At 51.6% G+C, this 26,681-nt stretch overlaps 1 protein-coding gene across 1 annotated transcript in view; it reads right to left on the reverse strand.

Annotated features, from left to right (window-relative positions):
• Positions 1 to 4,794: 4,794 nt before the first annotated feature.
• The window catches only part of NMT1 (N-myristoyltransferase 1), a 31,826-nt gene continuing 9,939 nt past the window's right edge, over positions 4,795 to 26,681 (reverse strand). The window contains exons 2-12 of the mRNA XM_058705137.1: positions 24,601 to 24,709; positions 21,414 to 21,558; positions 14,253 to 14,371; positions 13,337 to 13,428; positions 12,348 to 12,464; positions 11,366 to 11,536; positions 10,452 to 10,560; positions 7,734 to 7,904; positions 6,942 to 7,109; positions 5,821 to 5,958; positions 4,795 to 5,156 (exon numbers count right to left, since the gene is read on the reverse strand). Of these exons, the coding sequence (XP_058561120.1) occupies positions 5,136 to 5,156; positions 5,821 to 5,958; positions 6,942 to 7,109; positions 7,734 to 7,904; positions 10,452 to 10,560; positions 11,366 to 11,536; positions 12,348 to 12,464; positions 13,337 to 13,428; positions 14,253 to 14,371; positions 21,414 to 21,558; positions 24,601 to 24,709 (1,360 nt within the window). The 3' untranslated portion in view covers positions 4,795 to 5,135. The remainder of the gene's footprint in view (positions 5,157 to 5,820; positions 5,959 to 6,941; positions 7,110 to 7,733; positions 7,905 to 10,451; positions 10,561 to 11,365; positions 11,537 to 12,347; positions 12,465 to 13,336; positions 13,429 to 14,252; positions 14,372 to 21,413; positions 21,559 to 24,600; positions 24,710 to 26,681) is intronic.

The following is a 26,681-nucleotide window of genomic DNA, read 5'->3' on the forward strand; positions in this document are numbered from 1 at the left end:
GTTCAGCTGTGTCAAGGCCCCTGTCCAGTAGACAAGTCCCAGAGACTTGGGGCTCTCCTTCCACCAGGTAACCAGCCTTTTAGATGAAGGCCTAGAAACCAGCTGGCTACTCTAGGATGCCCCGGGGTGGGGTGGGGGGGGGGGGGTTGTAGTGCTGAGACACCAGATGGCAGAATTCAGAGAAAACCGGCCAGAAAGGGGACTTCCCGGGCTTCAGTGTGGAACCCTGGCATTTCGGGTTCCATCAGGCAAAAGCACTCACACTGAACCAGGACAGAGCTTGAGGGCAGTTCCTGGCTTGGGATGGCGCTGGGCCAGGGCTTGAATTGGCCCCATGGAACCCAGGGCTGGGCAGTCTCTACCTTCCTGCAACCCACGACCCGATGCAAGAAGTGACAGCCTCCCCCTGCCCTCCCGCTCGTGCTCTCATGCTCAGTGGTGTTGGTTCTGATGAATTCGTGTCTAAAAGGATGCTCAGCCCCTGGAGGGATCAGAAGCCTCCCTATCCAGGAACCGTGAAGGAACAGACCAAGTAGCCTGGATACCTGGTTCTCAGGGTGTAGGAAGCCAGGAAGCCAAACCGCAGGCCTGGGGGGGAGGCACGGCGAGGCTGAGGTCCACATACGTAGAGCAGTCAGAACTGTCCCATCCCTAGAATGTCCCCCAGAGGGCCAGCTGTGGTGACAGCCTGTGTGGAGAGTCCCATTGTCAGGTGAGCACCGGACCCTGGGCTGAGCCCCCCATTCCTGCTTCTCTTCTCTAGCTTGGCAGAGAAGTTAGCAAGACCTTAGTTAGCAGGTCTTAGAGAAGTTAGCAAACCCTAAGCAAGAGGGTTTCCCGCTAGGGTAAGAGCCCCAAAGCTAGGAAGTCGGCCTTGAAAGGGCAAGTCTTCAATGCAAGAAATTTGGTGGGAATGGATTATGGGAGGTGGAAGCAACAATATCACTTGTAACTCAGGTCCCTGGGTGCCCACCCACAGGGCTCCGTTCTCAGCCCAAATCTAAGGGTGGGAACGAAGGTGCTCGTGACCTGCTGGGGGAGGGGAGAGACACAGGGTGTTTAGGAGGGGTCAGGAGTCCTCTGGGAGGAGGTCCCGTGTCCTCTCAGGTTGCAGCTCAGGGCCCAGATTCCCCGGGAAGGGATTCGGAGGCACCAGCCACAGGGCACCTGAAAGCAGCAAAGGGTCAGGGAATGGATGAAAAGTTCCAGAGGAAGAGAACGGGGGAATGGGAAGTCTAAATGCAGTCGCTGGGGCCCTTCTTCGGAGAGCTGGTTCAGTAGCTGTGTGGCAGGCCTGGCGACCCACAGGGTTACTCCTGATGGTTCAACAGAACCATCCGGCCACTGGCCCAAAAAGGGAGATGTGGGACAGGGCAGGGCCCGGGCCCTCCCTCAGGGGAGCCATTGCTGACCTGGTCCAAAGCAGTGCTCTGCTCTGCTCTCAGCCGTGGAAGCCAGGGACGGGCCCCTCCACCAAGGTGCCCCAGTGTTGGCCCAGAAGCCAGCTGCTCCTCTTACACAGAGTGAACCTGGGTCAGTACCAACTCCTCACCGGCGGATGGGAAAAGTCAGGGGAAAAGAGCCCAGTTCTGCCCTGAAAGGAGAACCTTGCCAAAGGAAAGTATTCAAAGGCTGCCTCCACGGACTGGTCACGAGGGGCTTTCCTGCAGGGCCCTGTGGCCCTGGGAGAGGCTGCTCCAGCCTGGGTCACAGACTCTGTTCCACTGCCACCTGCTGACCAGAGGAATGCCAGGGCAGAGAGGTTTGGTTCAGCTGCTTCCTTTATTAGAAACAAGTGAGATGTAACCAGTGGAACTACAATGCGTTTGGTACTTCCCCGCCCTGGAAACGGATGCCCCTCCCACAGCCCAGAGAAAAGCCCAGACAAAAGTGAAGCTTCCCCCTTCCCTGTTCCCAGATTCGGCACCTTGCCTGCAGTTAGTATTTTTGAGTTTAATTGAATGAGACCGTCTCACACAGCCTCCTGGAGCACAGCCTGTTGGTGGGCCTGCCTTTGCTTTGCGGTGGGGCAAAACTGAAGACGACTCTGGTTCTAGGGCAGGCAGGCCAGGCCACAAGAAGGCTGACCCCTGGGTGGGTAGGCACCGGCCAGGGATGTGCTCCTGCCCCCTCTCCTAGCCCAACAGTCAGGCCCTCTCCCTCTCCCAGACTGCAGCTCTGTGAAGCTACCCAGGCCTTTGGGTATCTTTTCCGTTGGTTAAATGCTGGTCATCTTTGGGCAAAGAATTCAGACCACAGGGACCCCCACCCCTAGGCTTCAGTGAGCAGCAAGTGAGGGGGGCCATGACAGTTACATGAGAATTGCAGGCAAGGCCTGAATTTCCCACAAACCTGGGTTTTGAGGTGGCTTGGTGTGGGCCAGCCTTCAAACCAAACGTTAGCATCTTTGAAAGTAGGCATGTGCGGGGGAAACAACCCTAGGTACACCTCCATCCGGAACTGAGGCTTCCTTTCTAACCAGCTTTCTCCCCTACAAAGAGGTCGGAGGCCACGGGAATGTGCGAGGGGATCAAATGTAGAGTCAATCCAAAAGCAGGAAGCAAACGTCTGGAAACATGGAGTCCAAAAGCCCAGGGTGGCAGCAGGGTGAGGGCCATCCCTGGGAGAACTTCCAACAACGGCTGCCTGAACCAGGTCCGAGGTGATGAGCTTGGAGCCCCCACCATCCTGCAAGGCTCCTCGTGAAGAGCCCCGAACCCCAAACAATGCTTCTCTCTGAGCTCTCTGACCAGAAGTCCTGGAAGGGGTTGAGTGAAGAACGTGGGATCTGTCTGGACAAAAAGAGAGACGAACAGCAGGCACCAAGCCGACTCCCACAGACCTGGGAGGCAGTGTGGAGGGCTGGGCAGGGTTCCTACCATGCAGAGTCCAAGGAGCAGGCCACATGGTTTTGCAGGGAGACACGGAGGCCTTTTCCGGAGATCTGTTTCTTCTATAGCAGCCAGGGACTCAGAGTTTCCATTCCAGAACCGGGTTAGCCAAAGCAAAGCTCACTCCAGGGGCTGTTGTGCACCCCAACTTTCAGCGGGCAGCTTGGACCGGGACCTGGCCCAGAGCTGCCCAGGCTTACGACGGGGAACCTTTCCAAGTTCCAGGTCCTGCCCAAGGTAAGAACGAGTCGGGCACTTTGTTCTTTGATATCCTCAGGTGCTTGCACAGGATGAGCTGCTCTGGGACTTGGGGCGCTTTGTGTCTGATGTCTGTGAGGCTGTAAAGGCAAGCTCCGGTCTCTCCGACTCCTCCCGTCTGCGGAATGCAGTGCACATCGTGCTAAGAACAGCAGCTTCTTTGGTCTGGGTATCTTGGAGTCAAGGAGTCAAAAGTCAGCCACGATCGCTGGTGCATGCAGTGGGCAGCACAGGGGCAACGAGGAGAAGGGAGGCCCCTAGAGGCCGCTGACGAAAATGCAACACATCGGAGCGGCGGCAGCAGTTTGCACAGCGGGCAGCGCAGGTGGCGCGGCCCCCAGCCCAAGCACACGATCTCCTCCAGCTCTGGGGACCCTGCCCGGCTAGCCTCTGGCAAACCTCGCCGGAACCCACAGCCTGAAACTCGGCTCCGTTAGCCTGCAGAGCATGGCCTCCTGGCTAAGGCTTCCTTCCCCCCTACAAGAAGCCGAGAAGTGCAAGCAGCCAGGAAACCGGCCCACACCACCTCCCGTTTACTTCCTCCTAGAGCAGTTACACAGGCCTGGATGTGGGCTGCTGGCAACTCCACAGCCCAGTCTTCCCCAGGCTACCTGACTGAGCACAACTGAGGAAAGCCTGCACAGACAGCCTCGTGACCCGAGGCTCCATCGCCCCTGGGGAAACTGGCAGCATCAACAGCCATCACCACTACCACAAAAATCCCCAACACACCATCAGAGAAAACCAGATTCAGACAATGGTGACACAAGATCATTTCTGCTGTCAAAATCCAGATCGGTGTCCGGCCACCGCTCCTTGCTACGACTTGCAGGTTGTGCGTCTTGGAAAGGAGCACGAGAGCTGGCTAATGGACTGGAAGGCACAGGCCACGGGCTGGTGGCTGAAGGGCTCTGGGTATTGGCCCCACGCCATCCTTGGCCAGACACCCTAGGGTGGTCAGGGTGCTGGCTCTTCGCTCTAAGATGAGCCGAGCAAGGATTGCACTGGTATGGTCTCCACAAGGTCCCAGATGCTACAAGGAGGTCAAAGGTCCCCTTCAAACTGCCAGTCACCCCAGGCAGTGGAAAATCAATCTCACAGGGGACTCATCCGTATAAAGTTGGCAACAGCTGGCTAAAGAGCCCTTTAAAATCAGTTGGCAGGATGACTTTCCACAGGGAGCAGAGCGAAGAGGGAAGAAGGGACTCCATAAAAGAAATCTGTTTCCACAGATGGTCCCCGCTGCCCAGTTTCAGAATGCAGAAAAGAACCAGCCCCTGCAGGACAGCCTCTGAGTAGGGCAGCCCCACCCAGGACTCCACCTGCAGCCCTGGGAGTTCTGAGCCCTCCTCAAGGTCAGCACAGTCCCTCCACCTTACCCTGCCTTCTCGAAAATCAGCATTTCAGCCCATCCAGAAGGGAGACCGGTTAAGATTCCCCACATCCTCTTTCTCCTGCTCCCCTAAGAAAAGTCAATGCCTGCTTTTCAGAACGAAACAATTCACTGTACCAGTATGTGTTTGTCTGGCACTGTCCTTGCATTCTAATTTTGAGGAATGATCTGGATTCAGTTTTTCATTAGAGACCGAGCATCCTTGTACATTTGGAACATGAAAGATATTTAAAATATTTATATATATATAATATATATATATATATACTTTTATTATTCACCCGTTAACTCCATAATATGCCAATCACGAGCTAGTTTTCAGCAGTTACATTCCCTTGATCACGGCTGCGTAAGGATGTGATTAATTGGAAAACAGGGAGACCAGAGACACGGCCAGAGGTGACATCGCGCAGCCTACGCCATCGTAATGCAATACAATTGTCAAGTTCAGCGGCGGTTTGGTAAAGCCGGTTCAGTTCTGTTCCCTTTGCCAGGGATTCTCACGTTTGTGAAAGTTGGACCGACAAGTGGTGGGGTTCCATTTTCTGGTTTGAATTCTCAGTGGCTTTATCCAGAATCTCACTGGCAACTGATTACTGTAACACCAGCCCAACCTAGGAGAGCCAACAGGGAGAGGCAGGGTTGAGTTGACAGCCATCCAAAGTCTGCCCCATTTTCCCACCCGGTTCCGAAGGTCCAAGGGACTGGATCTGCACAGTGCCGCCAGGAGCCGGGAGCCCTCACTCAACTTCCACGAGGGGCTTCGTACATCACCCAGCTCCTTCAAGGAAAGCAACCGCCAGCAACCTGAGCCACACTCGCCATGAGGCCTCCCTCCAGCTGGTCTGTCACGCATTCTGTAAGTGCTGAGGACACCATAGCCCCGGGCTGCCCTCTGGAGCCATCAGAGGAAGGGCTGAGGGTCATGCAGGGAATGAGGGCAGTAGCCCAGCACAGGAGACGCCTCAGATCCTCTGACTCTAACCCTCCCAGCTGACCTCGGACAGCTCGACCTGCGGTTCCCTGAAGCGGTCCCGAATGCCCTGCCTCCAGCCAGCCGAGGCGGCTCATCTCGTGGGGAGAGAAGCTGGAGACAGGGTTCCTGCTTTTGTATGGCTCTGGGGCCTGTCCCCTCTGCCACCTCCACACCTGCTGCAGAAAGGGGAATGTGGACTGTGCCGGTCTGGCCCTCAGAGGGAGGAGACTTTCCAGGGCCCGGAACGCCAGCTGACAAGGGCCCAGTCCCGTGGCCCCGTCCTGCTGAAGGAGCGGACGTACCTTCTCTGCCCCCATGCTGGGGCACTTCCAGTTGTAAAGGTAATACTGCAAGTTGCCGTCCCCTATGCCAAACTTGAGCTTCTCCAGAAAGGTTTTGTTCTCCATGAGATCCAGGGCATTGAACACGTCAAACCCTTTCTGCACAGCAGGGAAAAACAAGAACAGGTGAAGAGAGATCAAAGCTGCCTCGCCCTCCTGCCTCCATCATGTCAAAGCCATATGGCACAGGTGCCCAGAACAGCAAGCTCCCTTCAGAAGCTCTAACTGCATCCACGTTAAATCCAGACTCCAGCCGGCACCCGCTCTCCATCGGAGGCGCTCAGGACACTCAGAACGCCACCACGCCCGGCCTCTCCTCACTGGCCCTCCGAGTGCACACTCGTGTACTCGGCGTCCGGGTCACTGCTCCTGCCTCCCCCAAACACTAGTCATTGGCACAGTCTTCTCTGGAGACCAAGCCCGGAAGCCCTTCCTCTGAGAAGTTGGCTCCTAGCAGCTGCTCAGCACTTCTGTCTTCCCCTTACTCCCCAGACACCTCAACTACTAGGCCTCAGTGTGCACCCTGTGACTTTAGGGCCGCTGATACACTGCTAGAGAAAGACGCTTCCTAAATCTCACCAAGTTGACCAGAAGTTCTCACGGGGCACAGACTAGACTGGCCACCATCTGGCCGGCCCACGGGGGCCGCTCTCAGTTGGGGCGGGACCCACGACGAAGGACTGACGCTGACCTCTTCGGGTCTTTTTTCTTTCTTTCTTTCTTTTTTTTTTTTTAAAGCCTGGGCCCCTCCCCCCACGTGCTACAGTCAGCCACTCCAATGACTCACCACGACAGGGACCAATCTCCCCATTGCCATGCTGGGGAAGTTGTAAGGAGAACCCCTTTACTCCCGGAGCAGGCCTGGCTGTTCAGGCTCCTTGGGAGTGTCTCCCGTGAGAACGAAACTCACTGAAGTAAATCAGGAGTTCAGTGCCTTCACTTCATGTGGGTCCTCCTAGTTTTGAGCCGCTGGCTGAGGAGTGGTGGGCCCCTTCCTAAGCAGAGCGGGAGGCCAGCTGTGCTCACCACTGCTCCCACTGCCCTTCCCCACACGTGTCCAGGCCCTCCAGTCCGCTCCTCACCATTTTGGCGAGAACAAGGGCGTCGCTCATGAGGTCTAGAAGAGGGGTCTGGGTGTGGACGTTGTAGAAAGAATAAGCAGCCTTTAGACTCTTGTGGGTTGGGTGATTCATAATGGTGGAGGGAAGTGTATAAAAGCTCAGGAAATCTGTCACTTCACCGTTTGCATTCTGCAGGGAAAACAATAAAAGGCAACGTCACGCACACGCGGTGATCCTGCAGCCTGGGAACAGTGTTTCCTATTGCTTCCGCACCCCCCGCAGGCAGCTCTGCCCCCTCAGAACAATGGGGGCACACCGAAACAGCATGTGCAGGCAGGAGACAACACGCTGCCGAGGGCACCCAAGGACAGAGCCGGGAGCAAGAGGCAGGCCGGACCAGGGGCTGACCCTGCTGAGCTCTCGCCCTGCCTGCAAACTGTCAGGGACCTCAGGCGGCTCACGCTCCCCCAGACGGTGTCCCTGATGCCTGGCCCGCACCACCTCAAGCCGGACGGCCAGGGAAACGAAGGCTTACCTGAGGAAAAGAGACCAGTTCTCTTCTACTGTGTCACCAGTGGGGACTGGGGGTTGGGATAAAGGAAAGAAGGGCCCGTGCCAAGTCCAGAGGGCACCATTTTAGCAAGCACAAGCTACAACTTCCATTCTTCAGGGAGGACCAAGCAAGGAGGGCCAAGGAAGTCTAGGATGCCAACACTGCCATCAACCGGCTGGATCTTCAGTCACCGAGTGTGAGAAACCTAGCCACTCGAGGAGGATGCCTCACCTGGGCCCAGAACACCCCTCCCCACTCACCTCCACCACAAAAGTGTCGATGATATTCTCCTGGGGGTAGAACCAGTGCTCCACTTCCTCCTGGCTCATGACCGGTGTGAGGTGGAACTGCTTCAGGTACCTGGTGAGGAGCTGGTGCACTACTGGAATGTCCTTTTTTTCCATTGGTCGCAGTCCAGCTGTCTTGGGAGTCTGGAATGAAGAAAGACGACACAGTTATCGGCTGTGCCGTGAGCATCTTGGCTCCCTCTCAAGTCCTGCAGGAACCAAAAACTTCACAGTCTCCTTTCCTACCCCAACCCTGGATCCATCCACCCAGGTGCTCAAGAGACAATCCTCAGTCACCCCTGGCGATGGCCCCTCGCTCACGGCCCCACTGCACTCAGGCCCGAGTCCTGCCTTGTCGGGGTCTCTGGCCCTCTCCCTCCTAGTGAAGGCTACCCTCTCTGGCTAAGGCTATCGCTTTGATCGCTCATCCATATGGCCCGGCCACCTGCTTAAGGAAACACAACCCATCACGCCCCTCCCTTGCTCTCAACTCCCTAACACGGAGCACAAGACAGTCCACCCTCTGGATCAGCTGGCAGTTCTGACTGTCCTGTCGTTCCAGCCCAGTGGTTCTTAATGGGGGCAACTGTGCCCCCGGAGGACATCTGACAATACTCTGAGACGTTTTCAGTTGGCACAAGGGGGAGGGGCACTACTGGCATCTAGTGGGCAGGAGCCAGGGAAGCTGCTAAACATGTTACAATGAACAAGCCACTCCCCATGACAAAAAATGACCCAGCCCCAAATGTCAACAGTGCTGTGACAGAGCAAAACCCTCATGGATGTGCTGGGGAAGGCCCAGCCCAGTGTTACCCATCAGCCTAGTGGAGCCTTTCTTGGATCCTTTCCTCCGAACCCTCGCCATCTCCCACTGAACTGTAGCTGATCTCCTCCTGGGCTGGTCTCTCTCCGGCAGACTTAGAGCATGTCACAGACCAGCTTCCAGTCTAGGCCCGGTGGAGCCCGTGGGCCCAGCAGAGTCCACAGCAGACGCCTGCTTTGTCTGTCTGTTCGGACCCTGCACCAGTAGGGCCTCCAGCAGGGCCTGCTGCAAGTTAAACCCTGAAGAAAAGCACCAAACTCCTGGGAGTTCATCTTAAATCAGGATCCCACCCCACAGCTGCTTTTTCTTAAGGAAGGCTTCAGTGGAATGAAGCCATGTGATGCTCCGGAGTAAATACTGGTGCCGACAGAACATCCCCAAAGGCCCAACACACAAAGGTGGGGTCAGCCAAGTCTGAAAGCAGGGGGGAGTTACAGTTTCTGTATCTGGGGGACTGCCTGATACAACTGCTTCCCTGTGTAGAAACTGCTTCTGAAAGAGTTCGAGGATCTCTCCCCACCCAAATTCTCGCTAATCCTGATGTCTCCAGAGAACACTCACTGACCTCGTTTCTACATGGTGGCTCCCACAAGGACACCTCCAATCCTGCACTGAAAGGGCCTCTCACCCACAGGTGGGGAGATCCGGAGACACCCTTCTAGCTACGACACCCCTGTAAGAATGCTCTTTGCCTGCCTAAAACTCAAGACAAGTCTGTCATAATAACAGAAAGACTTCCATCACAGCCCTCCCAAATCTGATCTTTGGGGCAGTATCTAACTGTGCTACACCGTCTCTCAAATCTGGACACCGTCGACCCGGGGCCAGTGCGGGAGGAGCCCAATTCCAGGGTGATTACGCCAGTCTGGTGGCTGACGAATCTAGGCGGGTGCCCCTCTGGTCTGCAGGTGCCAGTGGCCGTGCCGCCACGGAACGGAAGAGCTCTGTGGGAAGACACGTGGCCTTCAGAGCCGGGGGGGGGGGGGATCCTGAAACCACGCACAACTGGGGAGCAAGGAGCAGCATTTCTTTCACTGAGAAACTAGGTAACCTGAGACCCAGAGCAGAAAACCAGCTCACTCAAGGCTGCCTAGTCCTTCACCAGCCAAATTTGGATCGAGATGGGGGTTGGGGGGGGGGGGGGGGGACGCAGAGGGGCTGGGATTAGAAATTGAGGCTTACAGGGGTGCCTGGGTGGCTCAGTCGGTTGAGCATCCGACTTCAGCTCAGGTCATGATCTCACAGTTCATGGGTTTTGAGCCCCACATCGGGCTCTGTGCTGACAGCTCAGAGCCTGGAGCCTGCTTCAGATTCTGTGTCTCCCTCTCTCTTTGCCCCTCTCCTGCTCATGCTCTGTCTCTCTCTCAAAAATAAACATAAAGGAAGGAAGGAAGGAAGGAAGGAAGGAAGGAAGGAAGGAAGGAAGGAAGGAAGGACGAACTCGAGGCTTCCCTCACAGGCTGGGGTCACCCCTCCTTTCCCTGCCCACCAGATGCTCTAGAGCATATTCATACTGCGCTCTGGGCTGCGCTGCAGGTCAGTGAGTAGATTCATCTTGCTCTTTATACTTCGCTAAGGCTAAAATCACAGAGAATAGATGTTCTCTGAGCTCATCAACAGATGACAGGGAAGCTAGCCCAGGTGCAGACACAGGAGAACTGAGAAAGCAAAACTAAAATAAAACCCTTGCTACAGACAACAGAAACAGCAGAGGCAGGAGGGTTGGAATCCAGAAACGACGAAGTGGGTCACTTTTCTGATGAGCTCCCGCTCCCATCACCCCGCCAAAGCCTTGCTGCGTTCCTGCCCAGGGCCAGGATCTCCTCGGCCTCTCTTGCCCCTGCCCAGCGCCCCAGGGCACCACTGGCCTCTGGCAGTCGGTAGAGCTTCATGGTACGCTGCATGGTCATATTTCTGCTCAGGTGGGAGAACTTCACTTCAATCAGCTTCCGAGGGTTTAGGGACCGATGCCAGTACCTGTAGGGACACAAATGTCCGGTCCTCAGAGGATTCTGGCAAGTCCCAAGGAGGGCGATGGCATGGAGCTCTCCAGATGGCCAGCAGGTGGCGTGAGAGACCCGTCAAGGCCCCATAAGCGCCAGTGGCTGCGCTGGGCACGCCAACATCCCCCCACCAGTAAGAGCAGACCTGCCACAGCTCTTCCCGGATTTCCTATCTGTCTTTCCTGATTTCAAAAGCCACTTCTCTGTTACAGCAGTTGTCTGGGAAGAGCCACCGTCACTTGTGGAATGAAGTCCATGGAAAGCCTTCTAGGTCTCGGAATGTTTATCCTCCTCCTCCCTCCTCTACTGCCTTCGCCTGCTGTTTCTCTTCTGAATTTGAGGCAGAGACTGTCCCTGGGTCACATGGGGATCCGACACGTCTCTTTGGCCCACATAATATTCAAAACAAAATTGTGCCAACCACCGAACACCTCTGGGCATTTACCATCAAAATCCAGACTTGGGCTGGTCCTTAAAAACTAAAGCAAATCCCCAGCGGACTGCCCTCCCTTCTCCAAAAGGCAGGAATCAGTGGGAGCCGAGAATGGCTAAGCCCTCTGGACAGGGCACCCGCTCTCCTGTCTGTGCCCACAACCTCCCCCTTCACTCTTCCGTGCTCCCTACCTGGCTTCCGTGGGCGCCCACCTGCCACCTTATCAGACAGGAGACATGCTCTGGGGCGGGCACCAACTTAGCGCCGGCCCTGCGAGTCTGAAGCACGAGCTCCTCAGCTGGAGTGGGCACGCCCGGACTTCGAGTGCCCTGTAAGAGATCTTTACCTGCAGGTGCCAACAGGCTTTGGTAATACCACGCCGGCAGTGTAAACAGCTTGGAAGATGCCCTCCAGGTGAACTCGCCGGGTTATCTCCCGGATCAGGACCGGAGCCACCCTCTTGGAGCGCAGCTTCTTGTGGACACACAGGAAGTTGATCTCCACCATCTTCTTCTCTCTGGAGAGAAAGGGAGAACTCCCAGTGACCAGGCCTTTAATGGGGAAGATACTCCCTCAAGCTCCTGGAGCCACCGTGTAGGGAGGGGGGCCTTCAGCTCAGGCACGCGTCCTGCCACCACCTGCACCCGACAGCTGGCACGCGGAGTCCCTCGACCCCGCCGCTGCTCTGCGGCACCAGGCAAGGAACCCACTCCCTTCAAGCAGACCGCGCTTTCCATGGGAGGTGGGGCTCAAGCAAACCCCTTTATCTGAAGGCACCACCAGGATCTACCTCATGGATCCCCAATAGCAGGATGCCCACCTTTAGCTGGCAGGGCACCTCAGAGTAAGTCAAGGGCTATCCGGGAATTTCAAGGGTTCTGACTCCCACTAGAATCCGAGGCCTGTAAGCCCAGAAGACTGCAGCAGATAGTTCCGATGTTTCCAGGGAAAATGTGAAGAGCAGAGCTCAGAGGTCCCGTGAGGGTGTGGATGTTGAGTCACACTGGCTCCGGCCTGTTTCTGAAGCTGTTCAAGTGCACCACCACGTGACGGGTGCAAGCGCAAACACTGAGTCCCTGTGCAGGTAGCACGCTGGTCCTCAGGGTGGACCCCGTTCAGCCCGGGGCACAAACGAGAGAACCAGCAACAACTCAGAGCAAAGGACACGGTTCCTATGATGAATTTCTATCCCCAGGACCTGAGTTCCCTCCCTTCAAGGGATCTTCACCCTTCCTTTTGTGGAAGGTACGTGTATCTTTTCTTCCCTCGCTCCCAGACCAAGCAGGATGGTGGGGATGTGGGGCGCAGGCGGTGGTGCTGGTGCTTACGTGTCATAGATGTGGATGTTTGCTGGGATGGCACTGATGAACCCGACCAGTTTCCGACTTGAGACCACTCGAACCCCGCAGTGCCACTGGGGGAGCCAGCCAGGCGGCCGGAGAGCCCTAGAAGAGAGACAGAGGCCATGGTGCTGCTGACCAGTGGGCTGGGCAGGCTGCTTGGGCTCCAGAGCTGAGTCTGTTCTAAGCTCCTGCTACACCTCCCTGGGGGTAACCAGCTAAGTTCTCCACAGGGCCAAGCCCTCCGGGACACACATGGGATTGAGCCAGAGACCCTTCCTGCAGCTCGGCCCATTTGGCTTCCTTACCCACCCAATCCAAGCTGTCACACTAAGGACTTCGCACCCGATCCGATTTCTTTGTGCTCACTCACCATGACAGCTTACGCTGGAGGACGGGCCTCACTGGCTCAGACTCCAGTGGGTCCTGTGGTTGGGAGCAGATCACAGAGAACCCAGAGCTCTTGGTCTCCACCTGTCCCCCGGACACCATCACCCCCTCTTTCTGCCTGCCCAGTCTTCCCTTTTCAGGCAGTCATCCCTCTCCATTTCAGCCTCAGGCCTCTACATTCCCGGATACTAAACATGGCCCCAGGAGGCTGGATGGCTCAGCCAGGCAAGGCCATTTTCATATAACTGGGCATGCTCAGCAACTGGATAGAAAAGGACCTTTCTTTCTTTTGAAATCTCAGTAGGTCTCGTCCCTCCTTCCCCTCTTACACAAAGTCACCACACAACACACCAATCTCTTCTGGGTACTGATGCCACAAAGGCCTCCCTCACCCAGTCATTCTACCTCAAATAAGGTTTTGATTCTTAGCTCCACTGAAAGCAACCCTCTCTCCTTCAGATGTGGGGATTCAAACTAGACACACTAGCTTGCGTCTGAAGGCTGGTTCTTAGCAGGGATGAGAAAGTGGGCCCGCTGCGGTGGCCCTGCCCCATGCCCACCCGAGCCAGGAAGCCCTCACAGCTCACCACAGCAGAAAGTCCGGGGAGTAGTCGAACCGGAACATATTGTCATCATCCTCCACGTAGTTCTCATTCAGGAGGCCATAGAGTTCTTTCAGCTGCAGAGAGACAAGGGGCGGCCTCAGAACCACTCTGCCCGACATCCTGGGGCTCAGAGCTTTTTGGAGGAACAAGGTAAACTATCAAAAACCATGTTTCGGGGCGCCTGGGTGGCACAGTCGGTTAAGCGTCCGACTTCAGCCAGGTCACGATCTCGCGGTCCGGGAGTTCGAGCCCCGCGTCAGGCTCTGGGCTGATGGCTCGGAGCCTGGAGCCTGTTTCCGATTCTGTGTCTCCCTCTCTCTCTGCCCCTCCCCCGTTCATGCTCTGTCTCTCTCTGTCCCAAAAATAAAAATAAAAAACGTTGAAAAAAAAAATTAAAAAAAAAAAACCATGTTTCATCTCATAAACCCTTTTCACTCCAGGCATGGCACGGACTCTTTTGGAACAAGCACCCCAGCTGTACTAGGAAACTGAGCCACGGAGAAGTAGACGGCCGTGACCCAAGTACACAGAGGGGCAGGGCAAGAATGTCAGTGTCAGCCAACTAACCAGCCACGGCGTCGTTACGACAGGGAACAGATGAAAAGAGGAACGAGACAAATGAACACATGGCAGAAGGGTATTACTCTAGGGAGCTACAGAGCTTAACTCTCCACCTGCCCGAGAAGCCAAGGGCTATTTAATGGGGCATCTCAGGCAGGCCCCAGAGGTAAAAGAGAGGGGACCGGGGTGGGAGAGGGGTGTGTCTGCTCCGACCTGCTTTGATTGGCTCTCAACAGAGTCCTTGAGAAAGTCTTGAGTAGTAGCTGTCTCCGTATGACAGCAGGGCTCACTCAAAGTGGCACTCGATCCACACTGCGGGCTGCCCAGGCCTACTCACCACACCACGGTCCCCCAGGTCCAAGGCATCCCAGGTGAAGCCCTGGGGCAGGGTGTAGGGCTCCTGGCGGATGTTGTCTTTGTCAGGCTCCACGGGGCCATGAGTGTTCACCACTTCTCCTGGAAGAAGAGCGCAGAGCCTCACCCTCTGTCTCCCGGGGGAGGCAAGCGGGGGCTCAGCTTAGACATCGACCGCAGCAAATTCCTCCTGTCCCCAGGAGCCCTCCATCTGAAGAACACTCTGTGCTTGGCAACTGCAGACCATCTTTCCAGCTACCCTTCGTCCCCAACTGAGAGCCAACTCGTGGCAAAGCTTCAGAATAATCACTAAGATCCAAGGTGCTTGGTTTTTTGGAAATTCTTTTAAATCTCCCTTCGGTTACTAAATGACAAACATTTATCTTGACTAATTTGGCTTCCTGCCTCCCGGCTGGTGTAAAAACAACCCTCATGGTCCTGGCTCAGGCCCATCAACCTGGATGGATTTATAAGGAGTTGCAACAAGGCTGCTTTTGTGTCGACAGCAACAATGTACTGGGCCCACTGCTGAACCAGATGATGGCATCGAGGCGCCAGGCTCAATCTTGGCCCTGCCAGCCTTGGCTTTCAGCAACGTGGGCCAGTTAACTGCTGCCGCCAACTTGGCCCCTCAGTGTTTAGAGAGTCCTGCGAGTATCTTTAGGCTCAATCACTGAATCCACACAACGCTGCCAGGAAGTTACCCTTGACATGACATCCCCACTCTGGACGGACACCCCTCCTCTGTGGAGTGTGTGGAGAGCGCTTGGGGGTGTCAGACGATACAGGCCTGATACCCGCACACAGCCCAAATGGACTCATGTGAGACACCTGAACAAATCGACCACTTAATTTTGGCCCTTGGAATTATTTAGTGTCTACAATTCATAGCTCATTCATAGTCACAATTCATAGCTCATTCATAGTCACAACTGGAAGAAGGCAACGTTTATCGTGCTTTGAAAACTGAGCCTTCAGAAGGGACCCACACTGCTTGCTCCCAGCATCAGGCTCTGTACACACTAGGCACTCAATTTGGGCTTTTCCTGACTTTCAGACCCCTGGCCCAAACATGTCATTCTAATGTGTAATAGGCAGCTGCAGACCCTCCCCGGTCATGGACCCATGGGGCAAGGATAGCAGAAACGGCCAGCTCAGGCTATGAGCTGAGGACAACACTGTTTGGGACTGACCATCTAACTTTCTCTCACTCAACACATTTCGTGAACAACACCCTGATTCGGATGTCGCGCGCTGGGATACAGCAGGGAAAAGACAAGGTCCCTGTTCCCACGAGATGTCCCATCTTCTGGTGAATATTTCATAAACAAATCATTACCAACATGCTAAGAGTCACAAACTGGAAAGCACAAGCAACAGCGAGGACACAAAGCAAGGAAGCGTCCAGCTACCTCCTATTTACATCAGGCTCCCCAGTAGGTTTGCTTGGGAAAGAGGTTATATTTTTCTACCCTAGTTTAGAAACTGGCCTTCTGATTTATTCATAAAGTGGCCCTTGTGAATTAATTGAATATAAGTCAATCTAATTCTAACTCACCACCATGCAAAATTTTGGGAGGCTACAAAGTTGAGGGCTAGACCCTTAGAAAGTACTAAGATTTCTACGCTAGTCTTGTTGAGGTGCTGGTTGATGTTCCCGGCCTTCTATTGAATTTATACCCTTTCCAAAATACATTTAACTCCAGAAACTTTATTTATTTGCGGGAGAGCACAAATTGGGGACAGGGGCAGAGGGAGAGAGAGAATCCCAAGCAGGCTTCACGCCCAGCACAGAGCCCAATGTGGGACCCTGGGATCATGACCTGAGATCATGATCTCAAGAGTTGGGACACTCAACCAACTGAGCGATCCAGGTGCCCTAACTTCAGAATCTTTTTATTTTTTTCTAAATGATTTCCATGGACAAGATAGTGGTGGTCTTCCCCACTGTACTACAATAATCTCAAGGCTAAATCTTTTCAGGGGTACCTGGGTGACTTAGTCGGTTAAGCATCCGATTTTTTTTTTAATGTTTATTTATTTTGAGAGAGAGAGAAAAAGAAAGAGAATGAATGAGCATGCCCGTGCAAGAAGGGGAGGGGCAGAGAGAGGGAGAAAGAACCCTAAGCAGGCTCCCCGTGCTGTCAGCACAGAGCCCGATGGAGGGCTTGAACTCAAGAACCGTGAGATCATGGGGCACCTGGGTGGCTCAGTTGGTTGAGCGTCCAACTCCTGATTTCAGCTCGGGTCATGATCTCATGGGTTTCATGGGCTCGAACCCCACATCAGGCTCTGTGCTGACTCTACAGAGCCTGCTTGGGATATCCATCCTCTCTCTCCATCCCTCCACAGCTCAAGCTCTGTCTCTCTCAAAATAAATTAAAAACAAAACAAAAAACTTTGAAATAAGTAAAAAAAAAAAAAAAAAAAAAAAGAACCATGAGATCAAGACCTGAACCAAATTCAAGAGTCAGACGCTTAACCAAATGAACCACTCAGGCACCCCAAGTGTCTGACTCTTGATCTTGGGTCATGAGTTCAAGCCCCACACTGAGCTCCATACTGAGTGTGGAGCTTACTTAAAAAAAATAGGGGCACTTGGATGGCTTACTCGGGTAAGCATCCGGCTTGGGCTCAGGTCACAAACTCACGGCTTGTGAGTTTAAGCCCTGCGTCAGGCTCTGTGCTGATGGCACAGAGCCTGTAGCCCGCTTCAGATTAGGTCTCCCTCTTTCTCTTTTGACCCTCCCCTGCTCACGCTCTCTCTCTTGCTCTCTCCCAAAAATAAACATTAAAAAAAAAAAAAAAAAAAAAAAAAGGCTAAATCTTTTCACTTATGCTGGTTACTAGGCACTCTAAGCAACAAGCATTTCCATTCATCACACTCCTTCATCACATGTTCATGGAGTCCCAGAATGTGCCAGTTCTGGGGTGGGAGCTGATGAATACAACAGCATAGGTCCTCATCATCACGGGCACCTGCCACCCAGCAAGATGAGGGCCCCCGACAATAACAAACCAGTTCTCCCAGGTTGCCTCAAGGCTGTTTGATATCTTCGACACATAGCTGACAAAGCAGAGTTACAGGAAATACTTAGAAAGCTTCACAGTCTAGGGTGCCAATGAAGCGCAGAAGTGGCCATAGGCTCCTGCAACGTTCTCCTGCCAGCCTAGCTTCAAGGCTTCCACCTGCAGGGAGTGACCTATCCTCCAGCTTCTCAGGGCTCTTGAGTGCCTCCTGCTGCGTCGGTGTGGAAGGCTGCCTCAGAGCATGCTGGGAGTGCAGCCAATGATCTCTAGACCACCCAAACCAAGTAGCCAACTGAGGGTGCTGGAAACTTTAAAAAAGAAAACCTTGGATTTTCAGAGGGTTTCTTTCTGTACCCTTTCCCCACAACGTTCTGTCTTCCAACATCAAAGATTCAAAACCACACAATGCAGCAACCATGAAGGACTCGGAAACAAAGAATGTGAGATCTAGGAGACTTTATCTTATTTTTTTTTTTTAATTTTTTTTTTACACTTATTTATTTTTGATAGAGACAGGGCACAAGTGGGGGAAGGGCAGAGAGAATGAGACACAGAATCCGAAGCAGGCTCCAGGCTCTGAGCTGTCAGCACAGAGCCCGACGTAGGGCTCAAACTCACAAACCATGAGATCATGACCTGAGCTGAAGTCAGACGCTTAACCGACAGAGCCACCCAGGCATGCAGAGACTTTATCTTATTTTTAAATGTTTACTCATTTTTGAGAGAGAGAGCGAGCTCGTGTGTGAGTGGGACAGGAAGAGAGAGGGGGACAGAGGATCCCAAGAGGGCTCTGAGCTTACAGCAGAGAGCCCCACACGGGGCTCGAACCCACAAACTGCAAGATCGTGACCCAAGCTGAAGGTGGACGCTTAACTGAGCCACCCAGGCACCCCCAAATTTGGGAGACTTTAAACCAAACGAACAGGGCATGGATGAAGGTAAGAGTGGGGAGGCTTCTCTCTCGGAGCCCAGAGAAACTACGTACAAGTACAAGTCCTCCCTTGGGTAGCTACTTATAAAAACTAATCTAAGGGACACCTGGTTGACTCAGTCAGTAGAGCATGCGGCTCTTGATCTCGGGGTTGTGACTTCTAGCCCCACGTTGGGTGTAAAGATTACTTAAAAATAAAATCTTTAAGGAGCGTCTGGGTGGCTCAGTCAGTTAAGCGTCCACTTTGTTTCAGGTCACGATCTCGTGGTTCGTGAGTTCCAGCCCCATGTCGGGCTCTGTGCTGACAGCTCAGAGCCTGGAGCCTGCTTCAGAGTCTGTGTTTCCCTCTCTCTCTGCCCCTCCCCTGCTCACACGCTCTCTCTCTCTCAAAAGAATAAACATTAAAAATACATTTTTTAATAAATAAAATCTTAAAACACATTAAATACATAAAAAAAAATTAAAACTAACCTAAGAGTGACGAGATTCCAATCCACGGAGATGAGGGGGAAAAGAGAGGGTTCCACATGCCTCTACTACAGTGGGAAAGTGGGGACTTTGAAAAAGTAGAAGGACATGATCTGAAAAGTTTATTTGGGAACAGAGTTATGCTTGTATTTGGGAACACAGAACGGTCACACAGCCTAAAACATGCTATTTAGAAGGCCCTTTGTGGTGAACTTAGGATGGCTGTAAACTTCTCAAGAATTCCAGGTCTCTTCAGTGGAATACAACCTAATCTTACCTCTCCCAACAAGGTGGGGAGTAAACAGTACACTTGATAGGCATGATCACTGGCCCCACCTCAGGGGAAAAAAATCACAGCAAGAAGCTGTAAGTTGCACTACCCTCAGGATACTTGGAAGAACTAGGCTGACATGTCAGCCACACGACCGAATGAAGCCTGTAATGTGGTGCTTTCTGCGGGGCTAACTCACTAAAACAACGGAATCCTTCATTTGGGCCTGACCGTGGACCTGAAAGGCAGACTGGTCAGGTGCTCAGGGCACTGGCCCTTCCCCAGCAACCCACACTGTAGATGGCCCAGAAGGCACACCCAGAAGAAATACAGCTGACCTCGCTCCACCTTCCTGAAAGCATCAGGAAGCTCTCAGGAGCAAATGTGTGGCTTTCTCGTGAACTTTCTGACAACCCCTGGAGCACTCTCTATATTTACAGGAGGAGAAACTGAGGCAAACAACACAGTGTAACAGGACTAATGAGGAACAGAAGTCCATGGATCTCAATTTACCTCTTTACCGGGTTCCATGTCTATGAAGAATGAAGCTAAGTTACCCATTTGCAAATTCCTAATGAAGAATAAAACCAGACCAAAACCCCCAAGCCCCATCTGAAAACTGGGCCAGGATGCCTGGCAGCCACCACAAAATGCTGTCGTGCATCTCACTCAGAGGCGGAGTGTGCTGCTGTCTGTATTCTTCCTACTCCTTGGTGGGGAGTAGTCCCTGGGACCCGTTCCTAGTAATGCCCTAGTAACAGCATTGCTGTGATCTAAAGCCTTCTTGGAGGGCTTAGCCAGTGGGCCTGGGGCCTGGCTGCCCTGGGCAGCCTGACAGACAAGCAGGTGGGTCGGGACAGGGTTCTAGAATAATGCCCGCTGCCGATTCACCGCTCCTCACCATCCAGGCAGTGTTTTTGCTTTCCACCCCCTGAGGGGCACACCTCAGCTTGCTTCTGGATTATGATTACACTGTCCAAGAACTGCATCTGCTCTAGAGTAGTTTCTGAAACTTCCAAAGTGGACACAAATCCCCTGCAAGTTCGGACTCCACAGGGTCTGGGGTGAGGCCTCAGAGTCTGCATGTCTATAAGCTTTTAAGCAATGCCCACTCTGCTGGCCTGAGGATCACACTTTGAGTAGCACCTCCCCGTGTCGCATACTTCCCACCTCTGGAATAGATAATCCCCGTTATCCATTCCAGCTGCCCCTTTCCCCCCTCCCCTCTCCAGTCTCTGGCGCTACCCTGCCCCTGCCCCCTCCTCCAGACCAAACATCCTGGAGGCGATCAGTACATGCACAACCTGAAGGCCACTTACATTTGGTATCTGAACCCATGTTTTTTCAACATACTTACTTTCTCAGTCACAGAGAAAATAGAAATCGGGCCCAGAATTGTGATGTAACCACTCCAGAAACTTCTGTCAACAGCAGCATCTGAAGTTAGCCATCAACGTTAGCTGTGGCTTGGTCTCAGCAGGAATCTCTAACTCGCCTGTTATGTCATCTCTTTACATTTTCTGCCTGTCCCACCCCTTTCAGAGTTCAGTATAGCTGTTTTAAAGAGTGCCAACCAAACCTGCACAGGGTATTTCCAGGGGTTGAACAATTGTGGTTAAGCAAATGTCAAATTTACCTGCAGTCGGTAAGCATGCACTGGCTAACAAAGGGAAGAAGGCTGGTGACTCAGCCCAACCCAGGATGAGACATCTGCCCAGATAAACAAGACAGCCCCTCCGTAAAACTCTTTGTGGGAAGACAGACCCATAGGCACATATCTCCACTGACCGTGTGCCAATATACTATTTTTCTTTGTGACTTATAGTAGATGACGATGGACTAAAAGCATCAGTATTTGTTCTCAACATGAACTCCTGTGAAATAGTAAGGTCCCTGAACATTAGTCTTTTCCATTCCTTTTTTTTTTTTTAAGTAGGCTCCAAACCAGGGATGCCTGGTTAAGTGCCTGTTAAGCGTCTTACTTCAGCTCAGGTCATGATCTCATGGTTTGTGAGTTCGAGCCCCGAGTCAGGCTCTCTGCTGTCAGCACAGACCCTTCTTCAGATCCTCTGTCCCCTCCTTCCCCCTCTGGCCCTCCCCTGCTTGTGCTTGCTCTCTCAAAAATAAATAAATATTAAAAAAAAAAAAAAAAAAAAAAAAAAGGGTAGGCTCCACACCCAGCGTGGAGCCCAACTTGGGGCTTGAACTCACGTATGACCCTAAGATCAAGACCTGAGCTAAAATCAAGAGTAGGATGCTTAACCGAATAAGCCAGCCAGGCACCCCTAGTCATTTCTATACTACATTTTAAAGACCACCTTCTAAAAATAACCACGAAGGAAGTCCAGGACTCTACTGTCCTCCCTCACAGATTCAGCAAGGCATCCTAAGCATGGCTAAGATACATCCCTCGCCCTCACCAGGGGAAGAAAGCACATACATACCCAGTTTGGGGACAGGCTGTGTGTCCCAGAACTGGTAGCTTCGCTTGCTAGCCTCCTCCATGGTTTTGGCAGGTCCCTGACCCACTGAAAACAGTTCAATGGCTTTCTGTATTTCCTGGATCCTCTCTGCTGGCAAAGAGTTCATCTGGACAAGACAAAGTTGGGGAGAGAAAAGGCCCATTATGTTAACAAGCACTTTTGATTAATCACTAATTCAGTAGTTAAGGGGTGCAACTCAAGGAAGGGGCGTGGTTCCTCCATCTCAATCCCAGAGGTCAGGTGTCATACGACAACTGGGAAAAGAGTGGCTGGCGATGGGCTATTTGAAAGGTGGGTGCTTCCCACTGGGTTTCTCCTTCTTGGTCTCATGATGTCTGATGGCAAAAGGAATATGTGCTCAGTGTCAAATTTCAAACACTGCAGAAATGTGTAAAACATACAGAAAGTAAAAAACCAACAATCCCACCCCTTAAATATAATCCTTGTCATCAACAGTCTTAATTTAGGAGGTAGGGTGAAAAGAGGCAAATATAATTTCAGGCTTTTTTGCAAGCAGGCTCCAAACACACACACACACACACACACACACACACACACACACACATTTTCAAAAACTAGAACTGGGGGGCGCCTGGGTGGCGCAGTCGGTTAAGCGTCCGACTTCAGCCAGGTCACGATCTCGCGGTCCGTGAGTTCGAGCCCCGCGTCAGGCTCTGGGCTGATGGCTCGGAGCCTGGAGCCTGTTTCCGATTCTGTGTCTCCCCCTCTCTCTGCCCCTCCCCCGTTCATGCTCTGTCTCTCTCTGTCCCAAAAATAAATAAAAAAAAATTAAAAAAAAAAAAAAAAAAAAAAAAAAACAAAAAACTAGAACTGGATCATATGGTATTATTCTACAAGCTGTTCTTTAAACACTATGTCTTAGAGACCCTTCCATGTGGACACACAGACCTGCTTATTCTAACAACTGAGTCCACTTTGTGCCCGGACCATAGTATATTCAGTGAGTCTCTCACCGATGGGCATTTCTGTGGTTTTGTTCTTCAGCTTTACACACAATGCTGTAATGAACCTTCTTGTACATCTATTTTTGTTCACTGGGATACATATTTCTGTAGGAGAAAGCCTAAGAAAAAGGCGTGCTGGGTCAAATGATATGCACGTTTGAAATTATGTATCAACTTGCTCTCTAAAAACAGTATCAACCAATAGCGCAATGAACAGTGTGTTCATTTAACTAATATCAATTAATAACCAAGTGAGCACGTTTCTCCTTACCCTCATCATAAGATTTGCCAAATCTTAAAACTCTACCAATCTAGGAGAAAAAAAATATTGCTTTAATTTTCTTTCATTCATTGTGAATTTAACCATCTTTTCATACAGTAATGGAACAGTTTTAATTTTGTAAACTGCCTACTCATTTCATTAGTTTAAACTGGTTCATGTATTACAAATATTTTTCCAGCCTGTTGTTTATCTTTTTAACTTTTACAGAAAAGTTTTTTTTTTTAATTTTTTTTTTTTCAACATTTTTAATTTATTTTTGGGACAGAGAGAGACAGAGCATGAACGGGGGAGGGGCAGAGAGAGAGGGAGACACAGAATCGGAAACAGGCTCCAGGCTCCGAGCCATCGGCCCAGAGCCTGACGCGGGGCTCGAACTCACAGACCGCGAGATCGTGACCTGGCTGAAGTCGGACGCTTAACCGACTGCGCCACCCAGGCGCCCCGAGAAAAGTTTTAAATTTGTCAATTTTTCTCTTATGGTTTCTGGGTCTTATGTCAGGCTTACGATGATATAAAAATACTCATAATTTCTTCTGATATTTTTACTTTACTGTTTTCTTTTCCCATTTAGATAGAGGACAGGGAGAACATAAACGAACATGTTTACAGTGCATCTTTCCTGGAGACAGGACTACGAGTGATTTTCATTTTCTCCGTCTTATTGTTTTTCCTAGATTCTTCACTGCTACCTGCTCTAGCATGCAGGTGCTGTGTAAATGGTGTTTTGTTAAATATTTCTAATTTCAAAGTGAATCACTTTGATACATGCTCGAGCTCAAATCCCCCTGGAGTCTTCTGAATACCCACCCCCAGACAAACAATGAAACAAAAGTCTCTAAAGCCAAATCACGGGCTTGGGCTAGAATCCCTGACCCAGAGATGTGGCTGAGCCACGGCTCTCATCTTAAGAACGAGGAAGACCCCCACCTCCCTAGTAGGGATGTTGAAGGTTTGGGGTTAATTTAAATGAAGCGCCGGGCAAGAACCTGGCCAACACGGTGGTCAATAACGGTGGGGATGTGGTTTTTTTTTTTCACAGTGGATTTGATATTGAGAATGGTAAAAAATTACTTCAAGCCATTTCTCAATTACGTAGGAGATTCAAGATGGAGCATGACATTCGTGGCACAAACACAGTAGGTATACTGGAGGGAGACTGGATTCCTTGTGAGGGTTAGACACTGTTTTGGAGGCAATTCGTAGAGAGGAATTATATGTTTAAGCTCCTCCTGGGGTCTACTCGGAAGGGGGCAGCACTTCACCTGAAATAAAAGGTGCTGGTGTTGTGTTGTGTTGTGTTTTGTAATGTTGTTCTTTTAAGAAACCAACCAATCCCTCCCCATACTTCTGAATTTCAGGTCAGTGTTCTGTATCAGTCTGACGCTTGTATCAGTGTCAGTCTTAGGCTTGTAAGGTCTAGGCCAGTGGTTCTCAACCGTGGGACTCACAGGTTCCGTTACAATGACCGTGGCGCTAAGAGAATGCTTGCAATATACAAAGGTTGGCCTTCAAAAGAACGGGCCTTTTCTTCTCCCACTGGCGAGGACCTGAGACAGAAAAGACTGAGAACCACTGCTCGAGGCGGCAGGGGCCGTTCCGACGGAAGTGCTCTATGGAACCTAGCACAGCACCCCATGCAGCTATCCGTACCTGTACATACCAAGGGGGCAACATGCCTGGGGGTCAGTGTCTAACCTGCTACATCTTTTAAGGTACGGACAGAAGTTTCATCACCTAGGTCTAGGGCAGCAGAGGGCAGCAGGGGGGGTCCAACTCCTCCATCCTGAAGTAATGCCAGTGGAGACTGTCAACCTGAATTGTTCCTATACGTTCACCCCCAAACTCTTTAGTCTGAAAAAGCAACTCTCTCAGTCACAAGAAAACAGAGCCTCCTTGTTACCTTCACAGGCTGATCCTGGGCTGAATCTGTCTCACTGCCTTTCTCTTTCTTCTTTTTTTGTTTCTTTTTCTTCTTTTTGGCTCCAGTGTCATTGGCTGGACTCAAACCACTGTAAGACAAAGTAAATACTGATGCAGGGTTTTTTAAAAATCATCTGTTTTGAGCCACACTGACAAAGAGCTTTCTGTGGAGCCAGACCTTCCTTAATCAGGCCTGTTGGCTTCAGAAGCAGACCAGAGAATCCAGGTCCCAAAGGGGCATTTGGAGGACACCAGCGGACACAGCTCTCCTCACTCCCACCAGCTCTGGGGGTGGTGGGAGTGGGGTGGGAGGGGGGCCTGCGCAAGAAACGTCCTATTTGTTTGGAAGGAACTTTTCAATTCTTGTTTCTATTTTATGTGTGTTTTTTCTCCAGATTGCCAGAGTGCTGGCTCCAGAGGCGAACGAATTGTTAGCAGGGCATTCATACCACCAATACTTCCTTAGAGCCCTGAATTTAAAATGATGACAGCCCATAGCAGTCTTTTTGGAAAGCTTCCTCACCCCCACTCCCACCCTCCCACTGCAATTGGTCTAGTGAGCTTCCCCAGCTGGATCTAAAGCTCAAGGCGGTGCTGGAAAGGGAGGAAGGAACGAGGAAAAAGGCAGTTTTGCGTTGCTACGATCCGTGTCCAAGCCAGGAAGACAATCGCGAGAACTGCCTACATCGAGCCTGCGGGACAGAGGACGACGATCAGCTGGTTCAGGCTGTGTGATTACCCAGAACTGGCAAAACCCAGTACTGGGGATCCGGGGAAAACAACAATGAAGCACCCAGCCACTCCTGCCACAAAGAGATTACATGAAACATGCCTGTGAGCCTACTAAAGGCGACTTCCTTGTGCTGTTTCCCTCTGCGTGACACACCCAACGAATGCAGCAAAAACAGTCTCTTAGCCAAATTTAACCGTCTCCTACAGCCTTCTAACATTGTTTTCTATCAATATCTTCACTGACACACAAATCATGTACTATACTGGGCTTCTTTGACATTTTCCATTCATTTGCTCCCTAATATTTTGTCCCAATTCTTGTTGATTTCTGGTTTCCTTTATTTTATCTTTGTATTGGGTTTCCTTTATTTTATGGGTGAATTTTAAGGCTCGCTTTGCATCTAGCTTTGCTCATTATGGTTGTACAGTTGACCCTCAAACGACATAGGGGTTAGGGGTGCCAATCTCCCACACAGTCAAAAATCTGCATGCAACTTTCAATTCCCCAAAGTCTTAACTACTAATAGCCTACTGTTGATGAGAAGCCTTACCGATAACATAAAGTCAATTAACACAGATTTTGTAGTTATGTGTATTATACACTGTATTCTTAAAATAAAGTAAGCTAAAAAGAAAGAAAATCTTGTCAAGGAAATCCTAAGGAAAACCCATTGATAGTGCTGTACCGTTACAAGTTTGCGGACCCATGTGGTTCAAACCCGTGCTGTGCATGGGTCACCTATGTCTGGCGTCTGCCATGTCTAAACTGATTTTGGCATTGTCAGCCTGGGAGCGATGCCTAAGGCGACTCTACCATGTTCGCCGGAAATCTTCCATTAAAAACTCAAAATGAGCAGTCCCGGGGCGCCTGGGTGGCGCAGTCGGTTAAGTGTCCGACTTCAGCCAGGTCACGATCTCGCGGTCCGTGAGTTCGAGCCCCGCGTCAGGCTCTGGGCCGACGGCTCGGAGCCTGGAGCCTGTTTCCGATTCTGTGTCTCCCCCTCTCTCTGCCCCTCCCCCGTTCATGCTCTGTCTCTCTCTGTCCCAAAAATAAAAATAAAAAACGTTGAAAAAAAAAAAATTAAAAAAAAAAAAAAATGAGCAGTCCCACCCGAGACTACACTGAGCCCTAATCTGCAGGATCAGCTAAGCGCAGGGGGTTTGCTTTATATTCTAGATAATCAATTTTCAAAGAATTAAAATAGCATAAAATGTTTTCCATGCCATCATGGCAAATTCCATCTAAGCTTTATTTTGTAATTCAGAAAGTCTTCCTGGTCTTAAATGCCTTGGGGTGATTATGAATATTAATTTTCCTCTCACAGCAAG

This window comes from Neofelis nebulosa, chromosome 16, assembly GCF_028018385.1.
Source record: "Neofelis nebulosa isolate mNeoNeb1 chromosome 16, mNeoNeb1.pri, whole genome shotgun sequence".
Classification (NCBI taxonomy): domain Eukaryota; kingdom Metazoa; phylum Chordata; class Mammalia; order Carnivora; family Felidae; genus Neofelis; species Neofelis nebulosa.